Source organism: Pseudophryne corroboree, chromosome 2, assembly GCF_028390025.1.
Source record: "Pseudophryne corroboree isolate aPseCor3 chromosome 2, aPseCor3.hap2, whole genome shotgun sequence".
Lineage (NCBI taxonomy): Eukaryota > Metazoa > Chordata > Amphibia > Anura > Myobatrachidae > Pseudophryne > Pseudophryne corroboree.
In genome coordinates this window covers 470,830,172-470,850,126 of record NC_086445.1, presented here as the reverse complement: position 1 = coordinate 470,850,126, position 19,955 = coordinate 470,830,172, and the positions used below count along the sequence as shown (strand labels likewise).

At 46.0% G+C, this 19,955-nt stretch overlaps 1 protein-coding gene across 4 annotated transcripts in view; it reads right to left on the bottom strand.

Moving 5' to 3' along the window:
- SH3RF3 (SH3 domain containing ring finger 3) overlaps positions 1 to 16,871 on the bottom strand; it is an 868,906-nt gene extending 852,035 nt beyond the window's left edge. For all 4 annotated transcript variants that reach the window (XM_063953826.1, XM_063953827.1, XM_063953828.1 and 1 more), the window contains exon 1: positions 15,696 to 16,871. In XM_063953826.1, the coding sequence (XP_063809896.1) occupies positions 15,696 to 16,277 (582 nt within the window). In that variant the 5' untranslated portion in view covers positions 16,278 to 16,871. The remainder of the gene's footprint in view (positions 1 to 15,695) is intronic.
- Positions 16,872 to 19,955: the final 3,084 nt, after the last annotated feature.

Below are 19,955 nucleotides of genomic sequence, written 5' to 3'. Positions count from 1 at the left end.
CAACATACTGCAAAGAGTTATATAATATGTATATAGTGAGTAGGATACAGAGGGTTATATAATATGTAAATAGTGAGTAGGGTACAGAGGGTGATATAATATCTATATATTGTATATACTCTCTGTACCCTACTCACTATATACCTATTATATCACCCTGCATACCCTACTCACTATAATATACCTATTATATCACCCTTCATAGATCCCTCACCTGAGTCCCAGAGGTTGTCTTGCTTCTCCTCCCGCCTCTCTCTGTCACTCCGGCTTTCACAAAGAAGAACTACAACAAGTTTTAAAAAAAAACCTCACGTACCCAGCAGCGCTGTCACTCATATATCAGAGCCCCACTCGCAGAGCTGGCCCTAGACAATTTGATGCCCTAGGCAAGATTTTTGTTGGTGCCCCTAGCAGACAATGCCGTCCCTCCTCCCAGCATGCTGTGCACAGCCAGCAGAAAATAGCTTGAGATGTAGCCACAGTCGCACGCCATCGATTTGAAGAGTGATGATTGATCTCATCACCTTTAATTTGAACTGATGACACCGCTACTATGGGTCCCATCAGAGTTTCCCAAACTCTGACATTACAGTCCAGGTTTTCAGTATTTCCATGCCTGTGTCCAGATAGTTAAATCAAATTGACTGAGTTACTAATTAAGGGCCTAATTCAGACCTGATCGCAACAGCCAAAACCATGTGCAGTGCAGGGGGGGGGGGGGGGGGGGGGGGGCAGATGTAACATGTGCAGAGAGAGTTAGATTTGGGTGGGGTGTGTTCAAACTGAAATCTAAATTGTAGTGTATAAATAAAGCAGCCAGTATATTTGCCCTGCACGGAAACACTATAACCCACCCGAATCTAACTCTCTCTGCACATGTTACATTTGCCCCACCTGCAGTGCACATGGTTGTGCCCATAAGAGAGAGAAAGATTTTGCTTTTGTGATCAGGTCTGAATTAGGCCCTAAGTCACCTGTGCTCAAGCATGGCTATCCTTAAAACCTGGACTGGATGGCGGAGTATGTGAAACTCTGGCCTACATTAAAAAAACATACATCCAAATTAAAATACATTGAAAAAATACCATATCCACATAATACATTGAAAACATCCAGATCCACTGAAAATACCAGATGAACATAAAACACCAAAAAAAAAAGCCAAATCCACATAAAACTACACTAAAATGCCAGATTCACACAAAATACATTTAAAAGTATCAGCGGTTATGTGGTAACAGGCTGGGGGACAGAGGTTGTGGGGTGACGGACTGTGACAAGAGGACAGGTTGTGGGGCGATGGACTGTGTCAAGTAGATAAATGTGTGGAGTGACAGACTGTGAGCGGGTGGCAGATTGTGTGAGGTGACAGCATGTGAGCAGGGGTAGAGGGTGTGGGGTGACAGGCTGTGGGCAGGTGGCAGATTGTGTGAGGTGACAGCATGTGAGCAGGGGTAGTGGGTGTGGGGTGACAGGCTGTGGGCAGGTGGCAAATTGTGTGAGGTGATAGCATGTGAGCAGGGGTAGTGGGTGTGGGGTGACAGGCTGTGGGCAGGTGGCAAATTGTTTGAGGTGATAGCATGTGAGCAGGGGTAGAGGGTGTGGGGTGACAGGCTGTGAGCGAGTGGCAAATTCTGTGCGGTGATAGCATGTGAGCAGGGGTAGTGGGTGTGGGGTGACAGGCTGTGGGCAGGTGGCAAATTGTTTGAGGTGATAGCATGTGAGCAGGGGTAGAGGGTGTGGGGTGACAGGCTGTGAGCGGGTGGCAAATTCTGTGCGGTGATAGCATGTGAGCAGGGGTAGAGGGTGTGGGGTGACAGGCTGTGAGCGGGTGGCAAATTCTGTGAGGTGATAGCATGTGATCAGGGGTAGAGGGTGTGGGGTGACAGGCTGTGCCTGTGAGGCCGAGGTTTCTGTGACCAGGAGACAGAGGTGATAATATTTTTGATTATGGGTGCCGGGCTGTGACTGTGAGGCAGAGATTTAGGGGTGATGGACTTTGATTGGGGGGCAAAGGGTGTGGAGTGATGTACTGTGACCAGGGGACAGAGGAGTTGGGGGTTGCTGACTGGGAACCACGGACAGAAGGTATGAGTAGGGAGAGGAAGGTTGGGGACAAACTACACTAAAAAAAGCAAATTTAACAACGCTCACAGATCAAAAATATAATCACCCGTATTACCCCTGAGAATGGGTTGGGGGGTTCAGGGTGACACACAGAGGTAGAGGGTGTACAGTGTGTCACACACGGGGGGAGGGTTAGGGAGTATAGGGTATCACACACACCATGTATCACACACGGGGGATGGGGGTATAGGGTGACATACACACAAAGGTAGCGGATACAGGGTGTCAAACACTGGGGGGACTAGGGGGGTACAAGGTGACATACACAGGGGTAGGGGAGTACAGGAGGTCACACACACACACACACACACACACACACACACACACACACACACAGGTAGGGGGGTACATGGGGTCACACACACAGGTAGGAAGTACATGGGGTCACACACACACACACACACACACACACACACACACACACACACACACACGTAGGGGGTACATGGGGTCACACACAGGTAGGGGGTACATGGGGTCACACACACACCCACACAGGTAGGGGGTACATGGGGTCACACACACACACACACACACACACACACACACACACACACACAGGTAGGGGTACAAAGGGTCACACACACACACACACAGGTAGGGGTACATGGGGTCACACACACACACACACACACACACACACACACACACACACAGGTAGGGGGTACATGGGCTCAGACACACATGTATGGGGTATAGGGGCTCACACACAGGTAGGGGGTGCAGGGGGTCACACACACAGGTAGGGGGTCACATACAGGGCTATCAGGTTACTCACCACACTGTGTGCAATCAACATCGAGGTGAGCTGCAGGGTGTCACTGAGGGAGGCCGGCGGACCCAGATCATAGGCAGGAGGATCTAGGCGGGACATGGTGGCTGGGTGGCAGCATAGTGCCCAAGGGAGGAGGAACTGCTGCATCTGGGCATGTAGCCCTTACCCAGTACCAGAGCCCAGATTTGTTACTGGCAGCAGCTGGTCCAGTTAGCGTTAGAGGCAGCCTCTCTCCTCCTTCTCCCCCCTCCTCCCTTCTGCACGCTGGCAGGTTACTATTGCCAGACGCGCATCCGTTCTGTCGCTCCCTGCTGCTGCTGGCTCAAATCAGCTTACTCAGCTGCTCTGCCAGCGGCCGCCCAAACGGAGCGGCATGTTTATATTATTGCTAGCCGGCTCCTGGCGCTTCCTCCCGCTGCAGGCTCAGCTGTGTGAGCTGTCCTGCGTGCTGCTGCCCGATCTCTGCATAGACGGGCAGCGGCGTGTAACAGCGCAAATGCAGAGCCGCTTTGCCACAAACCACCCACCAGCTGCTCTGCACCTTCCACTCGCCAGTGGCACTGCATCTTCCACCCGCCAGCGGCACTGCACCTTCCACCCGCCAGCAGCTCTCCACAAACCACCACCAGAGCCGGACCCTAGGGGCACCCGTACTTGCTCTACGGTCCTGCCAATCAGAGCTCCGCCTCCGTCACCGGCACTTTGGGACAGGCGCATGCGCAGTCCATATTTACAAAAAAAAATTGAAAAACCGGGAGGACAGGGACGGTTTGCGGGGCAGCGGGAGGCTCAGTTAAAAAACGGGAGCCTCCCGCTGAATGCGGGAGGGTAGGTAAGTATGCTCTATTCTCTTTCAGTAATTCAATTTTCCCCATTCCCTCTCCCCTTGATGGTGTTATTTGTGGTATACTATCTCTGTTAATGGTTGTCAATGTAGTGTTCCGTTCTTTATCGCTATTAATTTATATTTGCAATGTATCAGGTTTATTTTTATTTGCTATATTTGTACTTATGTGTTGTGATTATGATATTGGGCAACATAAAACCTTGTTTATTTAGAGATGTTCGGCGGGCATTTTTCGTGTTTTGTGTTTTGGTATTGGTTCTAATTCCCCGCTCGTGTTTTGGTTTTGGATTGGTTTTGCCAAAATCACCCTTTCGTGTTTTGGTTTTGGATCTGGATGATTTTTTAAAAAAACATAAAAACGGCTAAAATCACAGAATTTGGGGGTAATTTTGATTCTACGGTATTATTAACCTCAATAACATTCATTTCCACTCATTTCCAGTCTATTCTAAACACCTCACAATATTGTTTTTAGGCCAAAAGGTTGCACCGAGGTTGCTGTATGACTAAGCTAAACGACACAAGTGTGCGGCACAAACACCTGGCCCATCTAGGAGTGGCACTTGAAAAAAATAGTACCCAAACAGCACATCATGCCAAGAAGAAAAAGAGGGCAATGAGGTAGCTGTATGACTAAGCTAAGTGACACACGTGTGCAGCACAAACACCTGGCTCATCTAGTCCCACTGCACTAATGGCGGATACCGGACGCACGTCTAACACCAGCATAGTTATTATGGCCTCAGTAATCCGCTTTGCACCAGGGTATATATATATATATATATATATATATATATATATATGTGGCAGTATCACTGGAATTATATGGCAGTGCCACTGGACATATACGGCAGGATCACTGGACAGGATTTATATGCCAGTACCAATGGATTATACGGCAGGATCACTGGATTTATACGGCAGTACCGCTGGACATACTGTATACGGCAGTATCAATGGACATATACGGCAGGATCACTGGACTTATATGGCAGGATCACTGGAATTATACGGCAGGATCACTGGAATTATACGGAGGATCACTAGATTCATACGGCAGTACCGCTGGACATATACGGTAGTGTCAATGGACATATACGGCAGTATCAATGGACATATACAGCAGTATCACTGGACTGGACTTATACACCAGTACCACTGTAATTATACAGCAGGATCACTGTACTTATACGCCAGTACCACTGGAATTATACGGCAGGATCACTGGATTTATATGGCAGTACCGCTGGACACATATGGCAGTATCAATGGACATATACAGCAGTATCACTGGACATATACGGCAGTATCACTGGACATATACGGCAGTATCACTGGACTGGACTTATACGCCAGTACCACTGTAATTATACGGCAGGATCACTGGAATTATACGGCAGGATCACTGGATTTATACGGCAGTACCGCTGGACATATACGGCAGTATCAATGGACATATACGGCAGAATCACTGGACTTATACGGCAGGATCACTGGAATTAAACTGCAGGATCACTGTAATTATACGGCAGGATCACTGGAATTATACGGCAGGTTCACTGGATTTATACGGCAGTACAGCTGGACATATACGGCAGTATCAATGGACATATACGGCAGGATCACTGGACATATACAGCAGTACCACTGGACATATACGGCAGCACAGGGACACAGCAACTCATGCAAAGACGTAGAAGAGGTGGAATGATGCTGTATGACTAAGCCAAGCGACACAAACAATTCCCACTGGAATTATACAGCAATATCACTGGAATTATACGGCAGGATCACTGGACATATACAGCAGTACCACTGGACATATACGGCAGCACAGGGACACCACCACTGGACTGATGCAGAACAATTCAGCACCACTGCAATGGGCTGGACTTATACAGCAGCACTGGACATATGGCAGCAGAGGACACCACCACTGTGACTGGACTGATGCAGCACAACACACTACCACTGGACTGATGCAGCACAACACACTACCACTGGACTGATGCAGCACAACACACTACCACTGGACTGATACAGCACAACACACTACCACTGGACTGATGCAGCACAACACACAACCACTGGACTGATGCAGCACAACACACTACCACTGGACTGGACTTATACAGCAGCACTGGACATATGGCAGCAGAGGACACAACCACTGTGACTGGACTGATGCAGCACAAGACACCACCACTGGACTGATGCAGCACAACACAGCACCACTGGACTGTACTTATACAGCAGCACTGGATATATGGCAGCAGAGGACACAACCACTGTTACTGGACTGATGCAGCACAATACACCACCACTGGACTGATGCAGCACAACACAGCACCACTGGACTGGACTTATACAGCAGCAATGGAGATACGGCAGCAGAGGACACCACCACTGTGACTGGACTGATGCAGCACAAGACACTACCACTGAACTGATGCAGGACACTGAAGACGGAGACACGTCCTCTCTCTATACTCTCCAATGCCGGAGTGAAAATGGGGGTGACACGTGGCTCCTTATATGGAATCCAAACCCTGCCAGAATTCGACAACGGGATGATGACGTTTTGCCTCGTTCTGGTTTCTGAGTCAGGCGGGAAAACCCGAGCCTGACTCGGGTGGTGAAGTCCGGTAGGGTTCGGTTTTCTGAGAACTGAACTTGCTCATCTCTAATATTTATTAAATGTATGATAAATTGATTTTTATTAACCTACCATGGTGACCTGCAAATTAACGTGTGGGGGGAATCCAGTGCAATGTCCAGCTGGTGGGGTAATTATTTGTCTATGAAGATGTCATGTGAGAGGGAGGCTGGAAGATTTATGCATAGTACACTCTAACTGCAGCATTGATCGAAAAGCTAGATAGTGGCAGAATTATGGTTTCTTGTAAATTCTGGGCCTACCCTGTTCAAGTGAAGCTCATTCGTTCCATCATACATACAGCGGGTAAAATTAGTGTTGAACACATCAAATTTTTTCTCAGTAAATATATTTGTAATGGGGCCATATATTGTAATGACATTTTTTCCAAAATGTCAGCAACAACCCATGCAATCCACACATGCAAAGAAATCAAACCATAGATGTCCATAAATTAAGTTATGTGTAATAATGTGAAATGACACAGGGAAAAAGTATTGAACACGTTTACTGAAATGTATTTAATACTTCATACAAAAGCCTTTGTTGGTAATGACAGCTTCAAGACGCCTCCTGTATGGAGAAAATATTCGCATGCATTGTTCAGGTGTGATTTGGGCCCATTCTTCCACACGAATACATTTTGAAGGTTCTGTGGGCCTCTTCTATGAACTCTGATCTTTATTTCTTTTCATAGATTTTCAATTGGATTCAAGTCAGATGATTGTATTTGCCATTCTAGCATCTCTATTTTCTTTCTCTGAAACCAATTGAGAGTGTCCTTGGCTGTGTGTCTGGGATCATTGTCTTTCTGAAATGTCCACCCTCGTTTCATCTTCAGCATCCTGGTAGATGGTAGCAGATTTTTATCAAGAATGTCTTGGTACATTTTTCCATTCATCCTTCCTTCAATCATATGAAGTATGCCAGTACCGTAAGCTGAACAACAGCTGCACACCATGATGTTCCCACCTCCAAACTTCACTGTTGGTATAATGTTTTGGGGGTGAGTTGCAGTGCCATTTCTCCTCCAAACATGGTGTGTATTATGGGATCCAAAGAGTTCAGTTTTGGTCTCATCTGACCAGACTATATTCTACTAGTATGTCCCAGGCTTGTCCAAATGTTGTGCAGCAAACTTTAAACAAGCATCAACATGCATTTTCTTCAGCAATGGAGTCTTGCGTGGTGAGCATACATACAGGCCATGGCGGTTGAGTGCATTACTTAGTATTTTCTTTGAAACAATTGTACCTGCTAATTCCAGGTCTTTCTGAAGCTCTCCACAAGTGGTCCTTGGCTCTTGGACAACACTTCTGATAATTCTTTTCACTCATCTGTCATAAATCTTGGGAGGAGCACCTGGTTGTGGTTGGTTTATGGTGAAATGATGGTCTTTCCACATCTGGATTATGGCCACAACGGTGCTCACTCGAACATTCAGATGTTTAGAAATCCTTCTGTAACCAATGCCATCAGTATGTGTCGCAGACAATAGGGTCGCAGAGAGCTCTTTGCTTTTACCCAACATGAGATGTTACTTGTGTGACACCTTGGTAATGAGACACCTTTTTATAGGGCATCAATTGGCACTGAAGCAGCTTATATTAATTTGCACTGACAAAGTGCAGGATTGCTTTCTAATTACTGACAGGTTTCATCTGGTGTCTTGGCTATCCATGCCTTTTTTGCACCTCCTTTTCTTCATGTGTTCAATACTTTTTCCCCATGTTATTTCACATTATTACACATAATTTATGACATCTATGGTTAGATTTATTTGCATGTGTGGATTGCATGGGTTGTTGCTGACATTTGGAGAAAATTTAATTACAATAGCCTCATTACAAATATATTTACTGAGAAAAATGTTGATGTGTTCAATACTTATTTTACCCACTGTACTTACTTTTCAGCTCTCTCCAGGTTAAGCATGGAGAGGAGACTCTGTTCCAACTTTTATGGTGCTTGTCTGGAGATTGTCACAGCTTCCTTCCCTCAATGACAGCATGCTTAGCCCCACCTCAGGTACCCTTGCTGTTTCTAATGCTGAGTACATACTGGAGCAATGTCGGACGATTTGCTGTTTCATAACGACAAATCGCCTACATCCCTCAGGGTGTACAGCTGATTGCACAATCCCGTGCTCGCTAGTGATAGATGTTAGGTTTGATGTATTGCACATCAAACCTAGCGACCTTGTGTATGCTTATGAAGGAGGGAACATGATCGTTCTGTCCTTCATAAAACTTCTTCCAGTACACAGAATCTGGGCTCAAGGGCATTGGTTCCGATGTCAGAACGAATGACCATCGCTTCAGTGTTTACGTAGTATAAGAAGAATCCTGGCTAATTTACATCTACACTGAAAACAAAAGAAGAGCTCAATTGACAGCCAAGGTAGGGATAAATTGGCATGAGAAATGTACAGAGGTATTCAATTCTTTTGGAGCCAAAATGGCATTGGGAATTGCTCTGGACTTCTAGAGTCTCCCTGCAAATTTCTGTTAATTCTTCAATTTGTTTTATCAGAACTTATTTCTCTAATAATATATATGTGTGCCTGATTCAGTTGTGGCCACAGTGCTGTTGTTTAGGCAGTTGAACTTTTTGTTTGTCACACTGCGCACATGCCGCAATTGATTAGACGCAGTGAAGATTTTATTCGCAAAGTGAGTGACAGGTAGTGACAATTTAAAGGGAGGTACTGGGGATGGCTGTAAAAACGCAGGCAAGTTGTGAGCATTTTCTGGGTGTGTCTCAGCCAGCGACTGCGAATTTGTTTGCAGTTGTACTAGCCCTTGTGTCTTAGCTGAGACAGACATTCTGAGCCACCACCTCTCAATCAGGCCCTATATACTTTTGTCATTGTTTTTGCATAATCTTTTAGATTTGTATTTTCTCATATTAAAGTCAATTTTATAAGCTTGGTCTGTGATAGCCATGTCACACCAAGTGGAGAACCCAGGTTATTGCTGGGGCAAGCCGACGTGTCCCAGGTCATGGCTCAATGTGAAAAGGTTGACTTGGGTCATGCATCCCTGGTTCGCTACCTGGGTCGCGCCCAGTGTTTATTCTTGGTACAACCAGGGTAGACTGCAGTATGAAAGGCATAACCAGGTCTTTCCTGAAAGGAGCTGACTGGCGAACTCAGGAGAGCTTGGAGATGACGTTGTCTCCAAGCATCCAGTGGTTATGCCTTGGAACTATTGCCACTTTAAAAATACGGGCATTCTCGCCCGAAGTCCAAACCTCCAGCACCTCGGACCCAATTACATTTATCCCTTGGAGTGAGTTGCTCCTGAAAAAACCATACTGGTGGCAGATCTTAAGAATTAACAGAAGGTGTAGGAGATCCTGAGAAGTGTAATGATTTTTGAATAGACCAGGCGGTCGTTTATGTTATCAATCCTATGTCACATACACATCATGCAGGCTCAAGTAACTAACACTTGATAGTGGCTGCTGATACACTAAAAATGGATACAGGCTGAGATCAAGGCAGGGTGCTCAAAACTAAAGTCTAAGATCAGTGTAGGCAGCATATAAGCAAAATTGAACAGCAAGGCATACTAATTCATACCACTAGGTTCAGGCAGCTACACTACAGAATCTGGTTATAACTGCTATTTTGGGTTGTACCATGTCACATAATAGAAGTCTCCTGGGTACTGCCCCATCATATTTGGCCGTACACAGATAAGCGACCTAACGGAAACTCTGTCCTATCTTGTTACTGTAGGGGGCTCTTTAAAATATAAGATTTTCAAGCATTTGTGCTGCCTCCACCTTTGCAGCACTCATAGCAACAACAGGCGTGCTTTCAGACTTTAACAGATTGTACTGATACCTTTGCTGATTATAGATGTGTTATATTGTAATACAGGTTGAGTATCCCATATCCAAATATTCCGAAATACGGAATATTCCGAAATACGGAATGTTTTGAGTGAGAGTGAGATAGTGACACCTTTGTTTTCTGATGGCTCAATGTGCACAAACTTTGTTTAATACAGAAAATTATTCCAAATATGTATTGAATTACTTCCATGCTGTGTGTATAAGGTGTATACAGGCCCGGCGACAGGGGGGGTCAAAGGGGACACTCGGCCCGGGCCCCGTCGTCGTTAGGGGCCCCAAGGTGCGGGCAGCGGCGGCTGCATTTCATCATAACTGTAAACAATAATATATTTGTTCCTGGCATCGCGGCAGCCGCCCGCTGTGTGGTTGATTTTTTTTTCCAGTGTGCGCGCCCCCCTCCTTCCGGAGTCCTGTGTTCACCCCTCAGTGCCCCCAGCTCCCAGGTCACCTGTCATCCTGCCATCCGGACCACCCCTCCAGAGTCCTCACCGCACGCGGCCTCCCTGACTGCTGTGTGAGTGAGGAGCTGGACGGAGCGCAAAGCAGGAGCGGCACGGCCGGGACAGACAGGGAGTGCCATAGGAATTGGGGAAGCGAGGCGAGCCTGGTCAATTAGCGCCGCGGCGCCGGCGGGCGGCTGTGAGTGTGACTGTGTTGTTGCTGCTGCAGGCAGCCTGCTGGTAAGACTTTTCTCAGTTCATACAATACATGTATAGGGAATAGGATTTGGGTTTGGTTTAGGGCTTTAGGATTGGTTTGGGGCGGGATGCAGGCAGGCACATTATGCACATCATGCATGCATCTGCATTCTGTATAAATGGATGCATCTGCATGCATGCATGTGCATGTCAGATGAGATCAGACTCATGAATACATTTATTGGCACATGCAGGGAGGGATGTGTTTGAGTCAGGGGGCAAGAGGGGGTTTGGACTGAGGGGGAGGGGGGGCCGCAGAGATATCAGTGTACCGGGCCCCAAAATTTCTGTTGCCGGCCCTGGGTGTATATGAAACATAAATGCATTCTGTGCTTAGACTTAGGTCCCATCGCCATGATATCTCATTATGGTATGCAATTATTCCAAAATACGGAAACATCCGTTATCCAAAATATTTCTGGTCCCAAGCATTTTGGATAAGGGATACTCAACCTGTAACACAATATAGTTTGATCTATACCATAATGTGCTATCACTGTATAAGTAGAAACGGATTGGTTAGTACTTTATCTCTCTCCACTTTCTCTCTCTCCAAGCTCAAATAAATCTCCCCCTAAGTCCCTATACAAAATTCAACATGACCTTTAGTTTATACATTCTTCAGAAGATGCTCACTGGCTGGAGCACCAGACTGTGATTGGAGAGAAATTGCTGTCTTGAAAAACACAGAAATAGGTATCTCGACGTGGAAGCTCTCACACTGACAAAGAAAAAACAAGTGTCAGCAAGATCGACAACAGATAACTTTTGATGAGCAAAGCAATTATTGGCATTAGGGCGATATCGATCCTGGTTATTATTCGTTGTCTATGACTGCACACTCACGTGCATACAATACAACATCATTGTCACATGCATCCTTGATAAGTTTATGAAAATCAATAGAGGTCATACGGAAAATGACCCCTCCACAGCCTGAATACAGCTGTGGACCCACTGTGTCCCTCAGCTTGCACAAGTGAGTCTAGGGTTCTGCCAGCACGTGGAGGTTTTCAGAGTACAATGATCTCATTTGGGGAAGAGCAGGTGTTTCAAAGGCAGATGAAAGATTTTATTTGTAACTGTGAGGTGATTGTATTATGTGGCATAAAATAGAGGAAAGGGAATATTTTCAGAGTCTTCCTTGTACACGTAAAAAGGTGGATCCCCCAATAAGCAACTAAGACTCCTGATTAGTGTATATTGGAGGGCCCAGATTAAGCTAACCCATTTTTCTATTCTTAGTTTTTATCATTTACTGAGGGCACAGGATTGGTCTTTTCTCTGTGTACCATTTTCTTTTTGTTTTTCCTAGGCTTGCCTATGCCAGCGGCTCTTGGGCACTGCATGATAGGCGGGTGCGTGCTGAAATGTAGATGCCGGTAGCCAATCGTGCCCGAACGGAGCTACATTTGAATAGCTCCGTGGCTGCCGATCAGAAATACATTTGAATCTTGCCCATTATGTCACAGGACCGTGCATTATTTCTCAATTAACGCAAACATCCCTGGTTTCACTTACATCCAGTTAAATGTTTATTAATTAAAATAATTACAATTAAATAGCCTGTTCTGATCTCTAGTCTCCTTCTGTTCTCTATCTGTTTCACACTATTTTGTCACAACAGGGGCCATTTTATAAGACAGATATACCAGTCTTAGGCCTTCAGCCTCATGCATGTATCAGAGTGCGGCAGCACATCCAAACAGTGTTGGACTGGGGCATGTAGGGCCCACCGTGGGAATGCAGTGGTAGGGGCCCATGTCAGGGGTGTAGCCAGTCCTCTCCTCATTGGTTTGACTAACCATTAGAGAGTGCAATGTCTGGGCCCCTTCATAAATATATACAGTAAATTCAGCTGCTGCATGCATGATAATGTACCAGATTAATAACAGCAATGCACTGTAGAAAATACACCACAGTCCAGTATAAGGTAACATATGTATAATGTATAATTCAAGTGCATAGTCTAGAACCTGATCCTAAGAGCAGGAGGTGGGGCCCCAGGCAGCGGGGCCCACCGGTGGTTTCCCCTGTACCCCTGTGAGCCAATCCAAGCCTGCATCCAAGAGTGATATATTTAATACATATACTGTAGTCTGTAACCAATCCATAGTCAGATACACTTTACCAACAAACATCTTGAACCACACGCTTCAGTGTGCATGTGTTTAGTGCAGACTAGATCGGCCAAGTGGTTCTTATCTGCCATCAAATTCTCTGTTTCTATGTTGCTAACACGAGCACAGCTGACAACCGGAAACAATAATGCTTGAGGCTACATGCACATGGAAGTAGTACTCAGTTGTACTGGCGTGTGTAGGTGCAAGCAGAATGATGCAAACAGAATGTTTTACACTCATACACGCTTTCATGTGCTCATACACTTGGCTAGAACACAAGAGAAAAATATGTCTAGACCTTTTCTCCTAAAATGAGAATCCATAGTTTGGCTGAACTGAGAAAGTAAACATATCACACAATTTATCTGACCTGGTATTTGCTTTTTAGTTTCCAAACATAATATCAACATGGAGGTTACAACAGCATAATATCAGAGATTAGCATGTCATCAGCACTGGGCTCAGCAGAACTGACACAGTAGTTCATACATTTGCCATGATATAGTCAAATATATATATGTTTTCTTGAAAACAAGTTCAGACCCACTAACATTGTAAATGGAAATTTTTAGCAGCATGCTAAATAAGACAATGGAAAACAAAGTCAACTAGTCAGCTACAGTATATGCTATTCAAGAATAGATACCAATGCAGTAACACTATAACTACTTATCTACTATCTATCTATCTATCTATCTATCTATCTATCTATCTATCTATCTATCTATCTATCTATCAATATAAAATACTGTAAGATACTTTGTGACTAAACAAACAGAGATAATGGATGCTAACAGACTAGATAGGCTAGACCTAAAGGAATTACATAAATATTTCAAAACACCATATAGTACCTGCATAATCATAAGCAAGCACAGAAAGCATCATCACATATTAAAAAATGTTTAGCTATTTAATAGACAAATAAATGTGCCTTAGGGGGTTATATATTAAAGTATGGAGAGAGATAAAGTCTAGAGAGATAAAACTATACCACTGCTAATAGGGTTACCGGAGGCCGGATGCTATCATATTAGCCCCAATGCCGGCACTTATTGGGGATTATGCTTCGGGTGCCTCAGGCACTCCAAACCACCACCTGCGATAAGTGGCCTGTCGGAGCCGCGATAACACGAGATCGGGAGCTTATACTGGATCCCATGTGTTATCGCACGATAACTGGTCCGTTTTTCGGCCAATCAAAATGGCCTCTAATTGCATACCACGATAATGGCCATCAGTCAAAAATCAGGGTATCACAAAAAACGGATCGCCTCTAATAGGGTACCGCCCTTACAAGCTGATTGGTTTATCTCTCGCCATGCTTTCAGAAATACCCCCATGAACATTTATTTATCTACTAAATAACTAAACAATTTTTAGTCACAGTGTTCTAGATAAAATGAAATGCATCACAATAAAAATCCATATATGAATTCAATACTGCTTTCAAAGATCCTATTTTGCAACATTATTTAATAGGGGTTATGCAGCAAAATACATTTCCATTATTAATTTATCAAAACATTTTCGGACTTGGTCATTCTCTTTCAGCAGCTCTGACAAACTTTGAACAAATACAGATAGGTTACACTGAGCCTCAAACATTACCCAAAATAATTCACAGATTCAAAATGACAGGCTTAGTAAAACAAACATATTGTAATGATTCCAGGAGGACATATGCGAGCATGATAAATATATCATTAGGTAAGGCAATCCTCACATGACAGATGTGTTTTTGGGAGATCATAAAAGAGATATTAATGAGGGATGACTCTCTGAGGATGAAGGGCGTGCATTTTCTGTATTTTCAGAAACACACTTGTGCCATGCAGTGATGTGTGGAATGTGTTAGGTATGTTTGTAAGCAGCTATAGAAGGCTACTGTAGCTTGCCTCATATCACTGGTGAAAGTGAGGTGTTCCTTTCTAATGCAAGCTTGGAGCTCTCCAGCTGCTGTGGAACTACATTTCTCAGTGTGCCCCGCTGAAAGGGCATTGTGGGGCTTGTAGTTCCACAAAAGCTGGTGAGTCATAGATCTAAGAGAACACAAAATCATGTTTTACAGCATATTTTTATTCAAGTGTATGATTTAACAGTCACCTCCCATTTCAGCATGCAATTTACTATAATCTAAGTTGCCATGGAGTTCTATATGTATAATAAAATGTAACCTCTATACTTCCAGAGGGTCATTACTAAGCTATGGTAGGTCCATCTTGTGGTGCAAGTTCAAGACTTAACTCTGCATTAGTATTTACTACTTAGCTAACATTGGAACTGATTAATAAGACTATATTATATTCTGCACATGCATGATATCAGCATTTAGCAGGGGGTAAGGGTAATGCAGGTGATAACTGACCCTGCAGGGTGATCTGTGCTGTTGTGCAATACCCCTGGCATGGATGACAGTACATAGCATTACTCACGTGTAGTCTATTGTCTATTGCAGCATTTATAAATAGCTGAACCTCTGTATCCCTCCCCCACCACTATACAGACACAGCTACTGTAGTACAGGGTACCGGCTGACTGGTATGGCATCAGTAGAACAGGTAGCACCCATAAATCACAGCGTTAGTGTGACCCCCATGGCACATACCTTGGCTAGCAAAATGGCATTTTGGCTGGCAGCAGCTAGGTCCCTCAGAGTCGGTGTACAGGCGGCGCTGTGTGGGTGCCTGGCAGAGGTGCCCCCTGTGGCAGAGCATCCCGGGCTGTTACAGTTGCTGCTGTGGTTGTTGCTGTTGTTACTACTAGTGTGATGCCCGCTGGCGGTGGGACTGCCACTGGGGCTGCTCCTGGGTCTCTGCCGGATGCCGTCCAGCAGCCTGACCAGGAGAATATTCGCTGGTAAATCATCCACCCCGCACTCCACCAGGATGCGGCACTCCGGGCAGCGCAGCTCGTTCCTGGAGCTGACAATGCTCTGCAGGCAGCGGCGGCAGAAAGTGTGCTGGCACGGGAGCACCCGGGCAGTGGTGTCCAGCCGCTCCAGGCACACGGAGCACTCCAGCAAATCTAACAGCGAGGACTCGTCCATCTCTCCTCCACCGCCACCTCCGCCGCCGCCGCTGCCCCCTTCCTTCCTTCCTCTCCTCTCCCGTCTCCTCTCCTCCTCCTCCCCCTTAGATGGTTTCTGTGGTCCCTTAGAGGTGCACAGCCAGGATGCCCCGAGGAGCATCTAGACCAGCCGAGTTTGTCACACGCCAAGCAGGGAAGCTAAGCAGGAGAGTGGCCGCGACCCATCCAGCACTGGCAGCCGGGTACACAGTGGCAGTGGTAGCGCTGTAATGGCAAGCGGGGCAGGGATCCTTCACATGGGTCAGGGAAGTTGCCTTCACATACACAGCAATCTGTATCTCAGGTGCCCTCCTCTCTGCTCACTCCTCAGACAGCATGTCATCCGTGCCAAGCAATAACTCCATGAAAGATAAGAGTAGGTTAAAAGACCGATGAGAGATGCCACCACACACACCAACAGGGCAGCAGAAGACCTCTCCTCAGCTCAGACTTCCTAGAAACACAGCTGTCATAACGGTGCCAAGTACACTATGGGGTAATTCAGAATCCTAGAAGTGCCACTTGCGCACTGGGATGAGTGGGGTGTCAGTGCTGGGGTGCCAGGGATCAGCAGGGCAGCCGCATGTGCTGGAGAAGAAAGGAGTGGAGCAGTATGTTGCTTTCTTCATGTGACCTATCCCTCACCCCCTCTGCTGCTATTGCAGTCTGCAGCTTGCTGCCTGGCTGCTCCATAGTGAGCTCTGTAACCTGATCATCCCCAGCCTCCCTCTGAGGAAAGGAGGAGCCGCGGCTCACTCCTCTAGTGCTGCCAATGTGAGTGAGGGAGGGTATGTATGTGTGTGTGTATGTGTGTGTGCCAGGTTGGCAGCTTGGGCAAAAAGAAGAGCTATTGCGAAATATTAATCCAGGATGCCAGATGTTTTTCTTCTGGACACCAGAAAGAACTAGCCTAGGCTTACACTAGCAGAATATATACAGGTTAAGAGATTTTTAGCATGGAAAGAATGTTAAACATAGCTTAATTTTTTGTTTAACTCTTTATTCCCAGTCATTGAGCATCCTTTGTTCATTACATAAACTATACTATTAAAATAAAACTAAGGGCCCCATATATCAACAAAGAGTAACACCAGCGGCATATTTCGTTTAATATCACTGGGATTCAAAGGAAAATGCATCTGGTATTCACAGGCATGCGTAGACACTGACAGGCGGGTGCCGCTCCGGTTGATTCTATTTCGGAGTGGGAGAAGGGACCTTCTGACGTATCTAGGGGAGGAGACACGTCACCAGGGGGAGGAGCTACGGGCGAGCAGGGTACCCGAAAAGTACCCTTGCGGGCTCGCTTCGCTCGCCACGCTTCGGGCTCGGTGGCTCGCTTCGCTCGCCACCTGATTACTAAAGGTAATAGTTGGTGGCGTGGATAGTAGAGGAACTATCACGCTGGCCTAGCTCCTCCCCCTTTTGTTGTGACTCCTCCCCCAGACGGAAAAGGTCCCTTAGCCCACTTGATTCTAGCATCTACCGTGCCGCTCCGGACTTCCCCCTCTCCACGGCATTATAGTGTTCTCTCACCTCCCCTGTCCTGGATATAGACTGCTTACCTGGGCCGCCCAGGTGAGCAGTCTATGACCTGCCCAGGTGAGTAGTCTATGGGGGTAACTCCAAGTTGATCGCAGCAGGAATTTTTTTGGGAGTTGGGCAAAACCATGTGCACTGCAAGGGAGGCAGATTTAACATGTGCAGAGAGAGTTAGAATTGGGTGTGGTGTGTTCAATATGCAATCTAATTTGCAGTGTAAAAATAAAGCAGCCAGTATTTACCCTGCACAGAAGTAAAATAACCCACCCAAATCTAACTCTTTCTGCACATGTTAAATCTGCCTCTCCTGTAGTGCACATGGTTTTGCCCAACTGCTAAAAAATTTCCTGCTGCGATCAACTTGGAATTACCCCCTATATCCAGGACAGGGGAGGTGAGAGAACACTATAATGCCGTGGAGGGGGGGAAGTCCGGAGCAGTACCCGCCTGTCAGTGTCTGTGCACGCCTATGCTGGTATTCAATAATATGTACCTCTTCGGCGAGGTCCAGCGCTGTCTCATTCCTCAGCGTTCATTTATACCACATTATAATGAGCAGGTCCAGATGGGGTGGCACTCGATATACCGACTGTTGGGATCCCGGCGCTCAGAAAACCGGCGCCGGGATCTCGACCGCCGGTATACAATTATTCTCCCTTATGGGGTGTACACGACACCCCTGGAGGGAGAATAACGCGCGCCACTGACCCGCAGTGTGGCAAGCGCAGTGAGCCCACAAGGGCCTCTTTTGCGCTCACCCCGCTGCCGGCTGTCAGGATCCCAGCGCCGGTATGCTGGGTGACAGGATCCCAACAGCTGGCAACTCGTAATACACGCGCCCAGATGTATTATAGGTCCCAAGGCAAAAGTTTTTAAGAACACTTTGTACCACCCAATGGTGAAAAATGTATATACTGTAACACATGTAACTTTCACAGGGAAGGTGGGCCCCTCTCAGCTCTGGGCCCCATAGCAGCTGCACTCACTGCACCTATGGTAGCTACGCCCTAGCATAGGCTACAATAGCTGATGGAAGGCAATAACTACAGTGCCTTGCAAAAGTATTCACCCCCCTTTGCATTTTTCATGTTTTGTTGCCTCCCAACCTGGAATTAAAATGGATTGTTTGAAGGTTTGCATCATTTCATTCACAGAACATGCCTACAACTTTGAAGATGTTTTTTTTTTTTATTGTGACGCAAACAACAAATAGGACAAAATAACAGAAAACTTCAGCATGCATAACTATTCACCCCCCTAAAGTCAGTACTTTGTAGAGCCACCTTTTGCGGCAATTACAGCTGCAAGTCGCTTTGGATAACTCTCTATGAGCTTGCCACTGTGATTTTTGCCCATTCCTCAAGGCAAAACTGCTCCAGCTCCTTCATGTTGGATGGTTTCCGCTTGTGAACAGCAATCTTCAAGTCCGACCACAGATTCTCAATTGGATTGAGAGCTGGGCTCTGACTAATCCATTACAACACATTTAAATGTTTCCCCTTAAACCACTCGAGTGTTGCTTTAGCAGTATGCTTCGGGTCATTGTCTTGCTGGAAGGTGAACCTCCGTCCCAGTCTCAAATCACAGGCAGACTGAAACAGGTTTTGCTCAAGAATATCCCTGTATTTAGCACCATCCATCTTTCCCTCGACTCAAAACAGTTTCCCAGTCCCTGCTGCGGAAAAACATCCCCACAGAATGATGCTGCCACCACCATGTTCACTGTGGGGCAGAGCCGGCCCTAAACAATATGATGCCCTAGGCAAGATTTTAGCTGGTGCCCCCTAGCACCACCGCTGGTTCCGCCTCTGACCTTGCACCTCTTTCCCAGCACCATCACCCCTCACCCATAGCAGTCCTTATTTTGGTGTTTGTACCCCCTATATTTTAAATAGGATCAGCTTGCACATTTTGTGCACAGCCCAAAAAGGGGTGTGTTTTTGCTGGCAAGGGGCATAACCACACAATAGTAACCCCAATTCCAATTACGCCACACAATACTGCAACTTTATTCACATTTGATCATGCGATAGTGTCCATAATTCATATTACATCCCACAGTAGTATCACTTTAACTTATAAACGTTACTCCTCACAGTAGAGCCCCTTATTGACATTACATCACACTGAATTGCTCGTTATTCACATTACACCACACCCTATTGCTCTTTATTCACACTAGATGACACAGTAGTGCCCTTTTTTTACACAACGCCACATAGTAGAGCACCTTATACACATAATGCCACACATTAGT